Genomic DNA, 18572 nt, shown 5'->3' on the forward strand with positions numbered 1-18572 from the left:
AATAAAACTTTAGAAAAGGTTTTGAGGAGAAATTCTGAGAGAGATATATAGAAGCGTACAGCACCTAGAAATGTTACTCTCAGCGTATTCTATAGAACCAGTCTTCCGCTAGGCCAAGTGTGATATTTAATCTTCGTTTTATGCACTAAAGTTAAATAAAGCCGGCTTTTTAGCATCACTTATACTAAAAATAACATTAATCTCTTTATTAATTTATAATGGCTTGTTCTTAATTGTCATAAATATAAGAAAAAGAAGTGATATTTATCAAATGATGAAGATTGTATGGTAGAACTGGGCAGGAGAAAGCCTCTGGGAGAGTTGGAGCGCGCGTGATGTGTCACGTGTAAAATGATTACGTAATTGTATGGAAGTTTATGCCACGATTTTTATGCCCATAACGACAAAGTTGGGATGGTTAATCCGATATAATAAAATATACAAGAATCAAAAGAATTCCCTACTGATTTCCAATGACAATCAGCGATCATCCAGATGAATATATCACTTTCTATTACATCAGCTGAATGACCAATTAGAGAGTGCCTGATCGGGCGACAATTTTGCTCTGAAGCACGTCTAAAGAGGCTAGTCTTCAGAAAGACTAACCTCACACCAATCCTGTTGGAAAACGTTAAAATAAAGACATTAGGTTATATAATACTAAATAAAGAGAAACATTTACGATTGATAATACACTCGCATGGCTGAAACTATTCAATGCCCGTAGGTAGGGGCAGCACTGAGACTAGACAGCCCGCGGGCGCTTTCTCGACTGCAGTCTGTGAAATTTGATCTGCTAAAACTGTGAAAGGGTAAAAGGTCACGTATTATCCACGTGTCCCATATCAAAATCAATATACGCAAAATAGGTATCTCATCTGTCCAGGAATAAGTCGATGAAATATAGAAACTATCGACAAAAATACGCTGTTATTTCGTAATAAGGGGGTCACTAGGGTAAAGATTCCGGTAGAGAGGAGAGTTGCCAAGTAGTCCCTCCAGGGGCGTGATTTAGTTAGGCCGATTCTCCGTTGCAGGAACGTCAGTAAAGGAAGAGCTGCTCCCTGTCGAGTGTTGTGACGTTGGTTCGTCTCCGTTAACGTCTCTGTTAACTCTGTTACTTTAGCGATTGGGAGTGCAAGTTGCGCTGAGCATCGACACTGAGGTAGGTCAAGATATTTTTCATATATGGGTGCAATTTATTATTAACATTTTCATCTTCAATTCTCGAACACTGTCTTCACAGGAGCTCACGAATCTTATAGTTTTTTTTTTTTTTTGGTAATGAAATCAAGCTTAGGGACAATCTGTCTGTCTGTGGTTATTGTAACAAAACATCTCCAGAACGAATGAACGGATTTTGACGACTCTGGAAGCATTCTAGACGATTAACATGCATTATTGTTAGATTGCTGTGAAGTTGCGATGAATTTATTACTGTAAGTGTTGAAAGTATATACAAAACATACTAATTTTCCACGCATATTTGTTACTTTGCCTGTATGCAGCTGAAGTATTTATTAAAAAAGCTTGTCATGGCTTTCAGTAAGCTCAGGCTTACTTTACTTCGTTTGCTTATTGCATCCTATTCGTTCAGTCGTATTAGCAGATTGTCTCTGCGAGCTATTTCCATGTATCTGTCTAATTTCATTCGTACTTTCTTCCTTGCCTTCTTCTTTTGCTTTACACAAATGGGAATTTCATCTTTGCTGAATAAGTTCGCATATGATAAACATACTATTTTAATATAATAATAGGTACTGGATTGCCAAGAGATTTCGAAGGTGAATCATAATCTGATCAGAATTTCCGGTTATGGGAATCTTCCGTCCGCTTGTTTATGTTTATATTAACTTTGGTATTGACATTTATCAATCTTGGTAATGACGTGGGAGAGGAAGGGTGTCTCGAGTTGCGGTTCTTGCAACACGCGTCACGATTCCTCCACTTATTCGGTCACAGATTTAAGAAACATTATTACTTTCCCCCGGGGGCATTTACATGAAAAACATGCGCTGAGTGCATATACTGCTATTCCTGAGACATATACCGAACTTTCTATTTGACGTTTCTCGTATCATTACAAATTCTGAGTCTGTAAATGCACCGCTTGGTTATTCGCTAGCCCTCTGGCGGCAAGCGCAGAAATCAGAAAGCGGTGGTCAGTGGTCAGTTACTCATTAGCGAGATCTTTTTTTTTATTTATTTATTTTTCCTGTAGTTTGGCATCGCAAACAGAGACATTAACATAATTTTGATGCTGGAAGAAAGTTTTTTCTTAAAAATTTCAATGCAGTGTTTACTTTTCCCCCCTCTAAGCTTTGCCTAAAATTGCAAACTGATACAATTTTCTTTTTTGCATTAATTGTCTACAGACTGAGTCATGTACATTTGTTGACGTCGGATTTAAATAATAAAATCTTATTTCTCTATTAATTTGCTTTCCAAGCTCCACATACATTTGATTGTTACATTAAAGCCTAGACACTTCTGTTGTCTTCTCAACAATGGCTGCTTAGGCCAACAGGGCCCTATCAAATATTCACGAAAGTCTTAAATATCTCTCCAGGCTTCTCCTGTGACCCTGAATTCAGTTTAGTTTTATAGGACCAGATATTTTTATTTATTATAGATTGTCTTTAGCTTCTAATGAGTTCGTCAAGTATTATTATTTAAAAGAGTATGTATGGTCAAAGTTCTTATTTAGATTGAAATATTCCCGTAAAACTGAGATATAAAAACACTTTTTCTTTTTATTCACGATATCAAATGAAAAGTCGTTATGGAAATTTTATCATAACCAGTACACTGATTTTAATGAACGTTTCATCATTTTGCTTAACATATCTCGACACTCTTTCACTGGAGACAATGAATTATGAGAGGGAAATAATGGTGGCAGGAAGGTTAAGATATAACAGCTACCATTACATTCCATAGTACTAGTGGTGAATGTGAACTGAAGACTCTTGTTTTTGTCATTTCAATATATACCCAATAATGGCCGTTGCTCACCCAATAACGAATCTTGAAATATTTCTTTTCCAGCAAGGAAAATGTCCTTTCTAGTCAAGGTTGTGGCGTTAATGGCCCTGGTATCCTACGCAGAGTCCAGGAAGAACTTGAAAGCGTCACCAAGGACTGAACTCACGATTCCAGACGCAAGTAATACTCCAGTCCTTCGGGATTACTTTCGCATTACTTCCTTTAAGACAGGGTGTGGCGAGAAAGAGATCGAATGAGAATGGGAGAGAAAGACACACAGTGAGAAATATAAATCAATCCTCTGTGAGAGAAATTTAATGTTTTAAGTTGTGACTTTGCATAGCGTTATTTTAGATCGAAGGATGTCAGAAGGTGCAAGTATATATATATATATATATATATATATATATATATATATATATATATATATATATATATGTGTGTGTGTGTGTGTGTGTGTGTGTGTGTGTGTGTGTGTGTGTGTGAGCATGGGGGAGTGAGGGAAACATATACATGCCTTCAGCATAACTAATTCGTGTAAGATAATAATAGAATACACCAATTTACCTTTCAAATATTTTATTTTTTCGCTTATGAATTAATTAAGAACATCATTGACATGATAAATGTAAAGAACATTAGTCTTCCAAACACAATGAAAATTATAGTGTCGATTTAATATTGAGTATATAAATATTGATATTAATAATTACTTCTAATACTGTAACCTCGATTCTACCACTTTTATTTTATTTTAAAGTACTTTAGGTAGACGCAGAACCTCGCTCTCCCAGGTCGATAAATATTTTAGGAAAGACATCCATTACTGCTTGCTCTAAGGAGCAAGAAATTTCTCTTTGTCTCTCTTGCAGGGTCTATTACAGTGCTGATGTCCGTTTATTTACGGTCGCTGATATATACCGTGAATCATAGATTCCCCTTGACAAATGGGTTAAAGATGAAAATTCTGACACACCTGGGCTCACAATTACGTTGCGCTTTATTGGAAACTGATATAATTTCATGTAGGGGTAAAATTAACAAATATATCCCTCATTTATATGTCTAAAGTATTGCATAATGACGTAGATTTAGCTTAGTCCTAATCATTGTTTAGAATCGTCTTATCCTCCAAATTCTTTTTATTAAGTTTATGTAGTCTTTGTTTCATTCTACTGTCTAGTTCAAAATAACTGTTAACTCTGAAAGTCACCATATATTTTAAGATTAGTGCAAATAAACCCCTGATTTCATTCGAAATTTAATTGTAAGCAAAATCCCCGAGCACTCTTGCAAACAGTAGAGAACCTTAGTCTCATCCGGGTTGCGATGAGTCTAGTGTTGTAGTCGGGAAGCTGAATACCGGGCCCCCCCCTTCCGCAGGCGAGGAAAATGACCAAACGTTGGCGGCCTACATTGCGACTGTCCTCATCATGTCAGTAACGGTCCTTATCCTCTATGTCAAATACGCCATCCCACCCAATCTCGCGCTCGGCCGCAGTCTCCCTTCCCATGGCTTCTGGAGTGATGGAGTGGATCTAGGTGACTTGGCGCGCACTTTGTATAGGTGAGTCACTCCTCTCTCTCTTACTTCTCTGACTTGGTCGTTCCCTTGTGTGCACAGATTCGTATAGCCAGTTCTACATCCAAGTGCTCATGGCGACAAGTATCTACATCGGAATGGTGTTCATGGCGCGGGAGATAACTTTCGGTTTCATGGAAGGATTGGCGCCGATATCGTTCCCAAATACTTTCGAAGGTGTCTTACATCGTCCTGTCGATCCTCCTTCTCCTGAGTTGCCACCTCTTCCCCCTCCTGCCTTGCCTCCTCCCCCCGCTCCTGCCTTGCCTCCTCCCCCCTCTCCTGCCTTGCCTCCTCCTCCCTCTCCTGCCTTTCCTCCTCCTCCCCCTCCTGCTTTACCTCCTCCAGTAGTCGAACCTTATACCAAGCCTCCTGCAGAACCTACTTACTCGTATCTCCCTCCTGAACCTCCCGCTGAGCCTTATACCTCGCCTCCTCCTAAAAAGCCTTCTACTTCCTTTCCTACTCAGTACCCTTCGGCCTCACCTCCGGCGAAGGACTCTTCTGCTAAGCCCTCTGGGAATTTCGATCCCTATTCCAAACCTGGTCTTCAAGGCTACCACTACATTGGCCCTTTTAGATACAGAACCTTGGAGAGCAACGACTCTTTCATTTCAAGGGTTCTGAAGAGGTAAGATGTTTCCTCTCTCTCTCTCTCTCTCTCTCTCTCTCTCTCTCTCTCTCTCTCTCTCTCTCTCTCTCTCTCTTTGCAACGCTGTTGGAGAGCAGGGACGCCATTTGGAGGCCATACATTAAGAAATGCTGTTAGGCTTTAGGAATGCAGCTTGGACTAAAGTATGCAGCTGCATTGAGAAATGTAGCTTGGATTAAAAAATACGGTTGGATTAAGAAATGCAGCTTGTACTGAATTATGCAGCTGAATTAAGAAATGCAGCTTTGATTAAGAAATACAGCTTGGATTAATTTATGCAGCTGAATTAAGAAATGTAGCTTGGTTTTCACCCCTCTTAACTCAAGGCGAAGCTTTAGCGTTATAACTCTTCTTTTGGGAATAATGTCTTTTTGGGAATAATTCATAACTATTTACTTGAAAATTTAACAATAAATGCTTTATGAGCTAAAGGGTCTCTTCGGTGAATAGGGAATATTTATTTTCTACCCAATTTTTTACATAAGCTAATACTTTCAGATGATGATTTACGTAATTTACAAAACCTGCAGCCTTACTGGGATGATGCCACATATTTATCCTTCGTTTAACATGTGCTTCTTTGCTATTACTGAATCATTATTTTACTATGGTACTATTCATTATCCTTCTGATAACAGTAACTTGTAACCATCCTCAGCCTATTTTTCTCCTTACAACTTACTAGAGGCATCTCATATCTCAGTCATTCTGTGCTTCAAGCTCTGCTTTCTAACCTTTTAATACTGCTGATCATAACACTGCCTTACTGATAACTGCACATTAATCATTCTCTGACTAGCTGAAAGAATTTCAGTGATTCAAAAAGAGGAATTATATATGAAACAGGACAATGACCAACTAGCCTAGAGAGCACGACTGTGTACTTGCTTCCGAAAGAGGAGGCCTAATCAACAACGTCTTCAGACATCTGTTTTGCTTTTGTCCTTTCATTGAAATCAGGGGACAAACTTTTATTGACTTTTTTATTCATTTATTTATTTACTTATTTTTAGTAATAATTAGGTCCTTATTCACAATAAAAGTTACCTGCGCATATGCAAAATTTTGCTCAGGTTTTCCTGGGCAAGATCTGAAGTGTATATACAGGTGAATACTGAACATGTATATCTGGGCCTCAGTTTCTTGCTGATCCCATTCTGATGAAAGTTAATGGAAGCCGAAAAATTATGAATAATTTGAAAGGTATGCGGTGTTATATCTCCGTGGGTCAAGAGAAAGTAAGGAAAAGGGTATATGAAAATCAAATTCTCATGAGAACGTTAAAGGAATTACTTAGCAAACGCGTTTTTAGCAGTGAATAAATTTGCATTCTGTGAAAGATGTATTATGTACAAAACTAAATTGGCTGTAAATATAAAATTAAAAAAAAATCTACACTTATTGTCTTGAAAATCTGTGGTATCTAAATATAGATGGTTACCTAACGGATATAAGCATTATATTATAGTTTCTATAACATAGCGCTTTGTAAAAGTAATTAACGTAAGTTCCTTGAAGCTGCCCTTTTATATATAAATATAATCTGTTACGATTCTGAAAACTGCAGTGGATGTAAACGAGCAGTTACTGCAGTTTCCATAAAGCTACAGTTTCCTTAAGGATGTATATAACAGCGACAAAGAATTAACTCTCAGCAGTGGCAATTCATGTGCAAATATAGTTTCAACAAAAACACAACTTTGCCGATGGAATGATCTACAGAGACTTGTGGATATGTTATCTGCTGAAACGCTGCTTGTATGATGAATTCTTTATCCATAACAAACTTGCTAGTTGCTTTCTGTAAACAGAAAATCTGTCAGTCTTATGGTTTACTGAAATGCAGTTTCTGATTAATATTGTTCATTTCCTACGCAAGTTTCCAGAACATGACCCGCATGGAATGAAAAGGGATATTTTGAAGTTAAAATAGCAATAAAACTCAATTTATATATAAAGATTTAGGTAACAGACCAATGTTAAAGTTTAACTTTTAGGTGTAGCTATATCTAATGATCTTTTAGACCTATTAGTACGAAAATTCAAAATTTTCCAGACATGCATCAAGAACTGTTGAAGGTATCTTGTGAACAGACTTTTCCTTGAAAGGAAATAAAGAGGAATAGAAAGGAAGGAATGTTTAGCCGTTTAAGCTTCAGTAAATTCATGTTTCGTCAGGTGTGCTTCCTTAACTTTCATTGGTTCTAAACTTTCTTCCCCGTTTACTCTTCCTTGAGTCTTTCTTCGACAGTGCAAAGAAAACGGTGACTTTCAGCCCATTCGTATCTTTACTAATTTTCGTACTATTATCATACCGTTATAATTGACTCAGAAAGATTCAAAATACAAGCTAGAAACAAAATTTAATCTCCCTGTTATATGTGTATATATATATATACATACATACACACATACAGTATATATATATATATATATATATATATATATATATATATATATATATATATATATATATTTGTGTGTGTGTGTGTGCAGTTCTAGATCAGTATGCACATCCATATCCCTTCCTGAAACAGAAAGACATCGTCTACGGTTGAAACTCTTCCCGTCTTAATTTCACCTTGAGGATGAACTTTCACCTGAGTTGGTAGTCCGGTAGTCCTCTACAGCAGGTGAAAGCTAGCCCTTGCTTATTCGGAATAATAATATAGATTTATCCCTTCCACTTTCTCTCACTCTCTCCTTCTCTCTCGTGCGCGCGCGTAGATGCATTGATAATCTACATTTTCTCTCCGGAGGATGTAGTACTAAGAGGCAGGCTGTGAACTTCCGGTTCTCAGCAAATATTTTGGGATGAGGGTGCTAGACCCACGCCCCTCTCCGCCCTGGTCGATTTCACCTCAGTCGACCAACTTCCTGATTCAGTGTGTAAGTCAGCAGCAACACTGCATTGCAGCTCGCGCGGTGATCGAACCCGTGTGTAAAGTACGGTATTTGACTATGATCTCCCAGATTTCGTGATCTTCGTACAGGGTGTTCATAAGCATCATCTTGGTTCCTAGAAAAAAAATCTGTATATTAATACAGTTACGCAGAGCTGCTACTGTATATCATTGCTTATCACGATCATCCACTAATCTTGTATACATATGTATCAGAATAAGTATCATTGTGCCTATTTCAACTTGTTTTATACTGTATGACCTGTTATATGCAAAAACCATGTCTTAAATTATCTTACATATTCATAGATATGAAATGTTTACCTTCGAGATTCAAAATAAACAACTCAAGAACCGTTTTGTAAATTGATAAAAGAAAATCTTTAAATTATGTAAGATAAACTTTATTAATTAATAAGGACTGGATTATTTCCCAAGAACAAAATCAATAAGAATACGTTCCTTGCAGCATCGATCCTATGGAATCAGCTTTTGCATTTCTGAAAGTCGACGAAAGAGTTTGCAAAGAACGAGCCGTCTGCGAACTCCAGAAGACTACGTCTACAATGCCCCTCGTCAACACCGTTCTGAAATACGTCAGGTAAGGCTCGTCTACAGTGCTATGATATTATAAATCTGTTGCTTCGTTTGCCTCTGTCCTTCAGGCAACTCTTGTGCTTCCTGGTTATCGGAAACCTTCTGTTCCTCTCCTCTTCCGCCTAGAATAAGCAGAACTTCTTCAGTCATTATCTAGTCCAGTGATCTTTAAACTGTGGGCCATGGCCTGGTTTTCAGGTGGGCCACGGACATTTAACTAGATTATAATAAAAAATAAATTAACTATATAAAAAATAAGAGAATAAAATAAAAACAAAAGAATAAAAATCTGAAACTTCAGCGTAAAGACAAAACTGTAATTCACTTTGTTGACTCATTGCGTGCCTTCATTGCTAAGATCCAGAACTGGGTTAGGAAAATTAATGCCGGTAATTTTGCAGTGTTTGAGAATTTTTGTGAAGTTCTTGAAGGTGAAAATGAACTAGATCCTTGTCTCCAAAATGAAATAATCAACCACCTTCAAAATTTGGGTCAAGAATTTTCCAGATACTTCCCTGATCTTGAATCCATAGATCTGTCATTTATAGCAGATCCATTTAATATTGAGCCAGATTCTGTGCCATACCCTGACCAAGATGAATACTTGGAAATGAAATTTGATTCTGGTGTAAAGTGTTTTCAAAAACAGCTCTCTGTACAGGAATTCGGGGTTCAAGTAAGTGCATCATACCCTAGAATTGGTAAGCGTGCACTAAAAACACTTCTACCTTTCTCCTCCACTTACTTATGTGAATCAGGCTTTTCTACCTTACTTCAAATCAAAACAGAAGCAAGAAACCCTCTTAGAGGTGGAGGATGACATTCGATGTGCCTTGTCCACAATTCTCCCCCGATTTGACAAACTTGTCCAAGTCATCCATCTCATTAGCTGCCTTATCTGAGTTAGTGGTTACCATGAACAGCAGAGAAGTTGCGTTTTATGTTGATCTTTTGGCCATGTTTCAAGCCGTAAGGTTCAGTACATAAATTTTATTTACAATAATCAAAGTTCAGTCATTGATTTCTGGATTATTAAATTTAACTTTCATGAAAATTTCTTAGATACATTTACCACATAATGCATTTATGAAAATTCTGTTTGAACATGTTAAGAAAATTTAACAAAGTTCCTTAAGTACCTGGCATCGTATGTTTCATTATGAACATAATTTACATGCTAAATCTGAAGGCAGTAGGCCATGAATATTTGGAAATGCCTGAAGTGGGCCATGGTCTTAAAAAGTTTGAAGACCACTGATCTAGTCTTACCTCCCGTACCTCAGAACTTCAGAATCATTTACATTTTTCACCGGTCTGTTTACCTCCGTTCTGTCCAGGTGAATAAACCACAACAAAACATAGTTTTCCTATTTTCACTTGTGTTTACTTTTACAAACGTCTATTACATTTTTCCTGCACTTTCTCGGTCTCTCTTTTCCTTCATGTAAAAACATCCAATTTAGGCGTAGTTTTCGACAGTGTACTTATCCATTCGAAAGGATTTTGTCTTCAACCTTTCTTATTTCAAGTATATTACATAAAAAATATCCACCTCATCTGTTTCCACTTCCATCTTTCTGTTATTCCTGTTTGAAATACTTCTCCTCCCCAACAGGAGACTTAAATCAAAGGCCTCTTCATAATTTCTGACTTCGGCATTCATAGAAACTTATAAACCTTCTCTTCCAAACCTCTCGCAGAGATCCGGCTACGTTTTCTTCTCCACTTATTCTGCGATTCTCTTCTTCTCTTACCTTGCCATTATTAGGTACATTGACTCTCTCTTACTTGCATTAATCAACTACTACTACTAATATTCAGTGCTCCATCATCCTGGCTTACGTTCATCTTCAGAGCTTTGGATCTTATTTTCTTTCATTTTTAACTTTCCCAGCTTGCAAACACTTTTAGATTCGTTCACTAGTCTCTACAGCTCCTTTTCACTATCACCGACTAGCACTGAGTCTCATCTTACAAACTATGTCAGTAGCTTAAATTCATCACCTCTTATCCTCTCCTTGAGAACCTTCCTCCTCTGTTGTTTGTAACATGCTGTGAAATTAAGCACTTGTATCATACCGCTCTGTCAGGTTTGGAAGAGAGAGAGAGAGACGAACGATGGCGCAGAGAATACAGTAATTAAGTTAGCAGAGACAGCTCCCTAGTGGCACACCGCTCACGGAAGTCTAACTCTTGTCAATGACCGACTGTTTTGGCTGGCCATTTTCAGATCCTGTTTCGTGACATTTATAATTCGTTCTGCACCTTAGGTGCTGTTCTCCCTTACGGGGAGAAAACCTCAGTTAATCAGCTTTTTTCCTTGGCTTGTTTCATTTCGAATCTAAGCTCATTTTGAATAAAAATAATGGCGAGATACTCAGCCTCTGCCTAGTACAAGTAACATTTTACATAAAAATTAGTTTGGAATGATAGTTTTTTTTTATAGACAAATGCAAAAGCTTTTCTTGTAGAACATCTGAATGGTCAGATATGTAAATATAAATATGCTTTAATGAAGTTAAAGAAATAAATACAATAGGATGAACAGCAAATTTACATTCGAACAAAATTTACGGCAAACTGTAAGCAAATAAACAAATACATTTTTAACAATTATTCTAACTAAAACTGACAGACGATAGTTTCGAGTGAACTTGAAAAAGTGGAGAGCAACTACTCGAAAACTTTACGGGAGAATAGGCCTACACTGAGGTACCTCTGAATAAAGTGAGAGGCTCAATGGCTCTTTCGTGTCCGCTTCTCCCCTCCCCCCGCTTTCTATGGGACTTATTGTCTACGCTTCCCTTCAGTGTTTATGTACTTATTTGTTTGTCTGTAAGGTTTTTAGCCTAATACTTTTGGTGCATTATTTTGTTTCATTTGCTCTTCTCAACTATAGTTCTCTGTTTTTCGATAGCGTTAGTATCCCATATGAATTCTTTACAATTTCGGTTGAAAAAACTACAACAACAAAATTACCAACTAAAATACGGATAATAACATCTACCACAACTTTTCTAGACACTTACATTGCCCAGACGTATCAGATTTTGGTTAGTCTCCTTAGGAAAGATATTCGTCGCCATGGCAACGGAGTAAATTAAGAGACTGTCATGTATACCATTTCAATTAGCTAGACTTAAACGCTTCCTGTGATATTGTTCCCTTGTTATTACATAACCGTTGATGGCGGGAAGAACTGCAGGCGTTTTTGTCAGCTAAAAGTATTTGTTGTGTTTGCATTTGAGAGAGAGAGAGAGAGAGAGAGAGAGAGAGAGAGAGAGAGAGAGAGAGAGAGAGAGAGAGAGAGAGAGAGGTCGGGGGGAGAGGTCTAAAAAGATACTGAATAGACCTAAGGTTTTTATCTACAACAAACTGTATTTCGTTGTCTTATTGACAATAAGCATATTGATTATGATGATAATCTTAATCATAATGAAACAAGGATAATCATTGTGGACTAGAAAACATACTGATTGTACTTAACAGCAAATCACTCTTGGTTATTTATGTTATTTCTGTTTTTATTAAAACCTATATTATGTGATTTGTTAAATATCTATAAAACAATATTATGAATGTGGTTATAAGGTGCAAAATCAGAAACAAATACTAAACTTCAATTTCTTTCGCATATTGCAGCCCCTCCATCCCTGGCCTGAGCGATTACAAGAAAGCGCAGGACGCCGGTGCAGCGTTGGAGGATTGCGCTCTCCTCTTCTCAGAATGCCCCTACTCCTTGTTGTCTTAACCTGGGGTGTTTCAGCGAAACTATTTGGCGCCAAATGCCTTTAGACGTCATAGAACAGATTTGCTCAACACCTTTCTCTGAACTACTTGATAAATTTGTTTTCTTACGGCGCAAGTACGCTTATGTTGGATGACTAGGCTGATAAACAAGAAAGAATTGGGCAGCGTGTCTCTGTGATGATGATTTATTACTGAGATAAGAATGCATTGTTGTGTCCATCATCTTATGTTGCCATGTTGTTCTTGAGCAGATGTTTATAAGATTTCTCTGGTTTTCAGAGCCAGAGGTATGGATTCCGTGTCTCATTGCTTTTAGTCATTGCGATGAAAACCTCTTGCTCGTCTACAGAATTTGATTCCACTTTTTTCTGGTTAGCGTCAATTGAAACTCCTTGGAATGTTGAGCCAATAATGAATATAGATATCTTTGCTCACGTATATCAAATTTCCCTCGTTTATCATAAGTATTCGTAATGTATTTTTTTTTAGCAGAAAGCCTAACGATGAGAAAGGTCTGAATGACAGGAATCACTGGACCTTCATGATTTTGCAAATAAAGTCAATTGTCTTTTTTCTCAAATCACCTTATGGTTAAATCTAAATCATAATGCCCTTTCTTATCTAAAGTCTTTCGTTTCACGCAATTTCAATCATAACTAAGATGACTTATGACAGTATAAAAGAATTTTTCATAATTTTAACTACGGCCCGTCCAAGGATTCTCAAAAACCCTAATTTTAGTATCATTTTCTCTTATTTATATTTTGGTTAACTGATCTCATTTGTCATTACTAACGTTCCGTGGTCTTCCATAGATTTGAAATTATATGCTCTATGTGTAATAATCCGTTACGACGCAAACTTCGTGGAATTTAAATGACTTTCATCATTACAGTCACAAGTCACTCATGGCCAGTAGTAGTACTACAGTATACCTAAACGCTTTTGAAATTTCCTTAAGTTCAAACGGGCCCAAAGACCGTTAGTCAGTTGCATTTCCAAGTGTATATGGTCACTTGTTTCCTTGTGTCATCTTCCCGTGATTTTTCTTAACTCGTCTTCTCATGTTTTTTCTTCTTCGATCTATTTTGTATTACGTAATTCATGTTTGTTTCCTTAGAGTTCACGCAGGGCGGGAATCTCACAATGTTTATTTATTGTGTCCTACATGTTTTGCTCTATAAAGCTCGCGCTGGTCGGAGCCTGATTTATCTATTTATTGTTACTTTCTATTTATTACCACATTGTTATACTATTGTTGCTTATGATGTTATTTATAATTTAATAAAGAAAAGAAACAGTTTTGGTATTATTTTATTTTACTTTGACGTACCATGAATCTCAAACTTATTTTCTCGTATGATATACGTACTGTATATATACATATGTATATATATGATATATGATATATATATGTATATATATATATATATATATATATATATATATATATATATATATATATATATATATATATATATATCATAAATAAGACAAACACCAGAGTAAAAAGAAATTTGAGGAAAAGATCTATTTCAGAATCAGAACAAAGTATATCTGAAAGTACCTTTGAACAACACAAAGCATCTCTGATGTTCCTTTACTTCTGCTGGGATTGAAATTACTGACGGAAACAGATTGATTTCGGCAACTGGACAAAAAAAGTAATTTGGAAAACCTAAATTAGTTAAACGATAAAGGATACAAATTTGCAATACCTCTAATTACGAAGGGTTGCATTTTCCTCAGACGAAATTGTATTTGAGAACTTCTGTTGAAAGCATCATGAATAATTAGGCTCAGAGTCACTAATTATGGTCGGTTAGGTTTTCATAAGACGAAAATGCATTTGAGAACTTTTGTTGAAAGTGTAGATATTTAAAGTTATCTAAGAGTCAAGAATAACTTCAACTGAAAATCTCAGAAAAGAGTTGGAGGTTGATAACAAGCTGAAGAATAATTAACCAACAGGATCACAGCGCTTGGCGAAGAAACAGCTCGTTGATTGCAACATTTTAAGGTAAATAAATCTAGATATATGTTGGATACGTTAGTTGACGCCCATTCTTAGGCAATCCAAAATCTTAAAATGGTTTGTAGGACTACAGAACGCGTAAGTGAATTCCAGATTCTAGAAGTAGGATAAATGCCTGTTTACTCAAAAGCATGAGGGGAAAAACTAGCATCCAAAAAGCAGTAACAACTACTGTTGCTCTCTGAACCTTACGTCAGATCACAGTAAATGCTAAGTATACTGTATACATAGCTATTCGCATAATTGTTTTATATATACTATGTATATATATAGATGTAAATATGTATATATATATATATATATATATATATATACACACAAAGACGACGTAGCTTTATACTGAATAGTACATTCAAGTCCGCTTTTGGAATCAAGCAATTCGTTGAAGATGCTGGGGGCGACTGCATTCCTCGCTTTATTTGGAAGTGTAGGCAAGACCTAGCGTTCATCCAACGGCTGAGACAGTAACAGAAAAAAAAAAGGATTACAACTTAAAAAGTAGAGATAAAGTAGAATTTAATGGTTGACAGATTATATTTAGTCAGAAAGACAGAGGCATTTATTCCTAAAGTTAAATTTAAATCTCATTTAAGAGAGAACTTGAGCAGTACAACTATCGGCTTTGAATCCTGATAAGATATTTTCATGTATCGTTACTGTGTTGTTTTTATTATATTTGTATCGACAGCAATCAAAGAAACTGTTTTCTTATTCATTGTTATTTACGTTGTTTATGCACGTGATTGTTGTGTGAAGCATTTAATAACAGCCTCATTTAGAAAAGGAACCACAAATGGCCCATTGACGTAAATAAGTAACTGAATTACATTCGATGATTTTATGAACGCCACAGTAGCCAATTCTGCCTTTTTTTTTATCTTATCAGTTTTATTTCGTTTTCCTTTTATCTCTCCTTCATTAAATCAAATTAAACTGTAACGACCACTTCGCGTAATTTTTTCGAGAATATGTAAAGAAACTCCAAAAAAGAGTCTTTTGATGACAGTTTTGTAATTTAAATTTTTAAGTAAATTTTGATACTTATTCTTTCCCACTGAATTAAACAGATATAGAGTCCACTTAACAATAGATGTCTCTGTTTGCCGCTGTTATTGTGTTTTGCAGCATTTACCTCTGATTCCTTGAGGTGAACAGAAAACAAATTCTACTTTGCGTCATCTGGAAAAATGCTGAGCAGCTATCCCAGCTAGTACTACTACCCAGAGGTGGATTTTAGTTTTAATAAATCTCTTAAGTGATCACTTTAGTACGAAGCAATTTCGTTTAGCCAAGCTGCTCACCGTCTGCTGTCAACGTACCAATCCAAAAGCTGGCGCCATTATACGTTGCGCCTATATATCAAGAGCGCGTTCCTCAGAAATGCCTAACGGACAACACAGCATTAGCCTAGTAAGTCCTTAATTGTTTGTGGTAATATGAGCTGTGATTTCACAGTGCAGTGGCTTATTACCTCCGTTTAGTGAATATAACCGTCAGTTCCTGATAATGAACATAGATATGGTAATTCAGAAGCAACTAAGCCAAAGTGATAGTAGAAGAACCAACTATCTAGACCAGGGGTCTCCAAAAAAGTCGATACCAACCCCTAGGGTCGATGGGACTATTCAAGGAGTCGATAAATTCCTGGGGGTCAAAAGAGTCGATTGAACTTTGGGGTCGAATGCTGAGATTCGTATATGAAATAAAAATATAATACAGCTTGCTGATATATATATATATATATATATATATATATATATATATATATATATATAATTTTATTGTCTATTTATTTCATATTCCGTTTGAACTTGAGTGGTTCTTAATGATAATAATATAGTTATGCTAATTTATCATTAGTTCGAATTCCTATATTACATGAGACATTCAAAGGGGAAGGGAACACAACGACAGTTTCCCATACTAATGTATATTGAAACTGAACAACTACTTAATTATTATTATTAATTCAGTTTTTTGTACAAGACTAGGGGTCGAAGATGGATCAAGGACTCCATGAAGATGTCGATGGTCTAAAGAGTTTGGGGACCCTTCTACTAATTCCGTCGTTGACGTATTGGCATTATTAGATGCTTATCGGCTCCATTTGTATTTTACTGTATAGTAATAGGCTTGAGTGTTCATATATCGGTTTCTTGCTGCTTTTCGTCGGGAGTATTCACTTCCATGGAAACTGCAGGCTTTCGATAACTTATTAGGGAAATTCAATAATTCCACCACAACTTTCTTCGAGATGGGGAATCGAAACAGAATTTACCACCATCAGAATCCTGGAACAACTGTTCGCAGATTTCAGTTTAAATTTCATGCAGTTAATTTTTGCATTTTGATGAAATCATTGGACATTAAAAAAATTCAGTGATTATTCATTCTCACACAAGTCACTGGCGTTCCATTTTATTATTAGTGGCAATGCATCATCAAGTATTCACTGTTTTCGAGCAAATGTAAAGATTCTGAGATATTTGAATTTAACTACAGAATCTCTGACTTAGACCTAGTTACCTGCACGAAGAGTCCCCTGGGGCACTTAATAGGATTACGTAGTGCTTTCTCATATTAACAGATGAACTTACGTAGTCTTATCGTATTTCCAATGTAACCCTCTTCCTGTATACTACTTCATGCTTGTCATTTTGTTAAGATCGCTGATGCTAAGCAATAGCCTAATCCCTTCTTTCCAATGAATACCATATAGTCTTTGGAAACTTGAATTTCAAGTCATTGCCCCCGTGGGCTTGTTCCATATGAATAGGGTTCGTCTTTTGAATAATAATAATAATAATAATAATAATAATAATAATAATAATAATAATAATAATAATAATTAAGATATTATCCTTTTAAACTGATGCTTTCTAAAGTAGCCTGGTAACACTGTTAGGAGGAAAATTTCGTCAGCTACTTGGTGTACTGCATCACAGATCAGAGCGGATAACGCAATTGCATATTTCCTGTACCCTCTTACAGTTTTACATCCCTAACAAAGATAATTAGACTATGTATGAGCCTGGGAAGGGTGCTTGTTGAACCTATGAAGGAAAATGATGCTCTCAGTTCATCCGACCGAGCATCTTTTCATTCAGAAATTGGAAGGATTTCATAGGTTATTGTGCAGCTATAAATTGAAGGAAACGCCAGAATTTGTGGGGCAATCTTGAGGTGAGACTAGACCTCTTTGATTTGGTTAATAGATTCCGTTCCCTATCTAGGTTAATCAAGTGTTACAACAACAATGTCACTGACGTCTTCTCTCATCAGTGATGAAGACCAATAAATTGTTTGCTCTCCCTCTCTCTCTATCTCTCTAAGTAATACACCAAAGTTTCTTGTTTTATGCGGTCAATGCATATCAGTATACTCAAAATTTATGATGACTCTTCTTGGAACTTTGACAGATCATTTCCATAATTTTTAGGCCTTATTGTTTACAGAGGACTGCCTCCTTGTGAACAATTAATTTTGCAACTGTTCTGTTCAGGAACCCAATCCCTCAGAGCAAGAGAGAGCACCTGTAGAAAAAGATGCTAAGGCAGAGAGATTTCATCTCCACATGAGTGACCCACATCTCTTTCCAGAAAACACGGATGGTCTAATGAAAACATCTAATTACAAGTTAGGTTAGGCGCGACAATCCGTCCTGACTAAGAAATGAAGAAGAATAACTTACCAGCAATTTCCATTATTGCTCTGTATGTTCGAGTTTTGTTTTGAAATGATGGCACATCGCTTGTATCATTTCTTTGATAATTTCTACTCAAAATAAAGTTAAGAAGGCGCAAAATTAAGAATAAACAGAAGCTAGATTTGTGTTCATCTTACTCATACTCATTTTCTCAGAGTCCTGTACAGAATTACCACATGTTAAGGGAAGCAGAGCAGTTGCAAGAAAGTAACTCCTAAATAAACATCTTACAGAAGTTTTCAGACATTTATAAAGGCAAGGTTTAATCTCTCTCCATCTGCACCCAATACAGGATGACCTAATCATCCATCCCCAAGTAGGGGGGAAAATGATATGAAAATAAGAATTATGAAGCATTA

The 18572-nt window shown here is 36.4% G+C and overlaps 1 protein-coding gene across 1 annotated transcript; it reads left to right on the forward strand.

The window, feature by feature from the left end:
* Window positions 1-810: 810 nt before the first annotated feature.
* On the forward strand, window positions 811-13772 carry LOC136848605 (uncharacterized). The gene is made up of 5 exons (XM_067120975.1): window positions 811-1168; window positions 3052-3168; window positions 4613-5201; window positions 8595-8726; window positions 12365-13772. The coding sequence occupies exons 2-5, from the start codon at window positions 3060-3062 to the stop codon at window positions 12471-12473; spliced, it is 939 nt and encodes a 312-aa protein (XP_066977076.1). The 5' UTR covers window positions 811-1168; window positions 3052-3059; the 3' UTR covers window positions 12474-13772.
* Window positions 13773-18572: the final 4800 nt, after the last annotated feature.

Source organism: Macrobrachium rosenbergii, chromosome 19 (genome assembly GCF_040412425.1).
Source record: "Macrobrachium rosenbergii isolate ZJJX-2024 chromosome 19, ASM4041242v1, whole genome shotgun sequence".
Lineage (NCBI taxonomy): Eukaryota > Metazoa > Arthropoda > Malacostraca > Decapoda > Palaemonidae > Macrobrachium > Macrobrachium rosenbergii.

Excerpts from the sequence above, each read along its gene's own strand:
- LOC136848605 (XM_067120975.1), top strand. The coding sequence starts at position 3,060 with ATGTCCTTTCTAGTCAAGGTTGTGGCGTTAATGGCCCTGGTATCCTAC. Across the intron at positions 3,169-4,612 it reads ACTCACGATTCCAGACGCAA|ATTCGTATAGCCAGTTCTAC; the intron begins GTAATACTCCAG and ends TTGTGTGCACAG. Across the intron at positions 5,202-8,594 it reads ATTTCAAGGGTTCTGAAGAG|CATCGATCCTATGGAATCAG; the intron begins GTAAGATGTTTC and ends CGTTCCTTGCAG.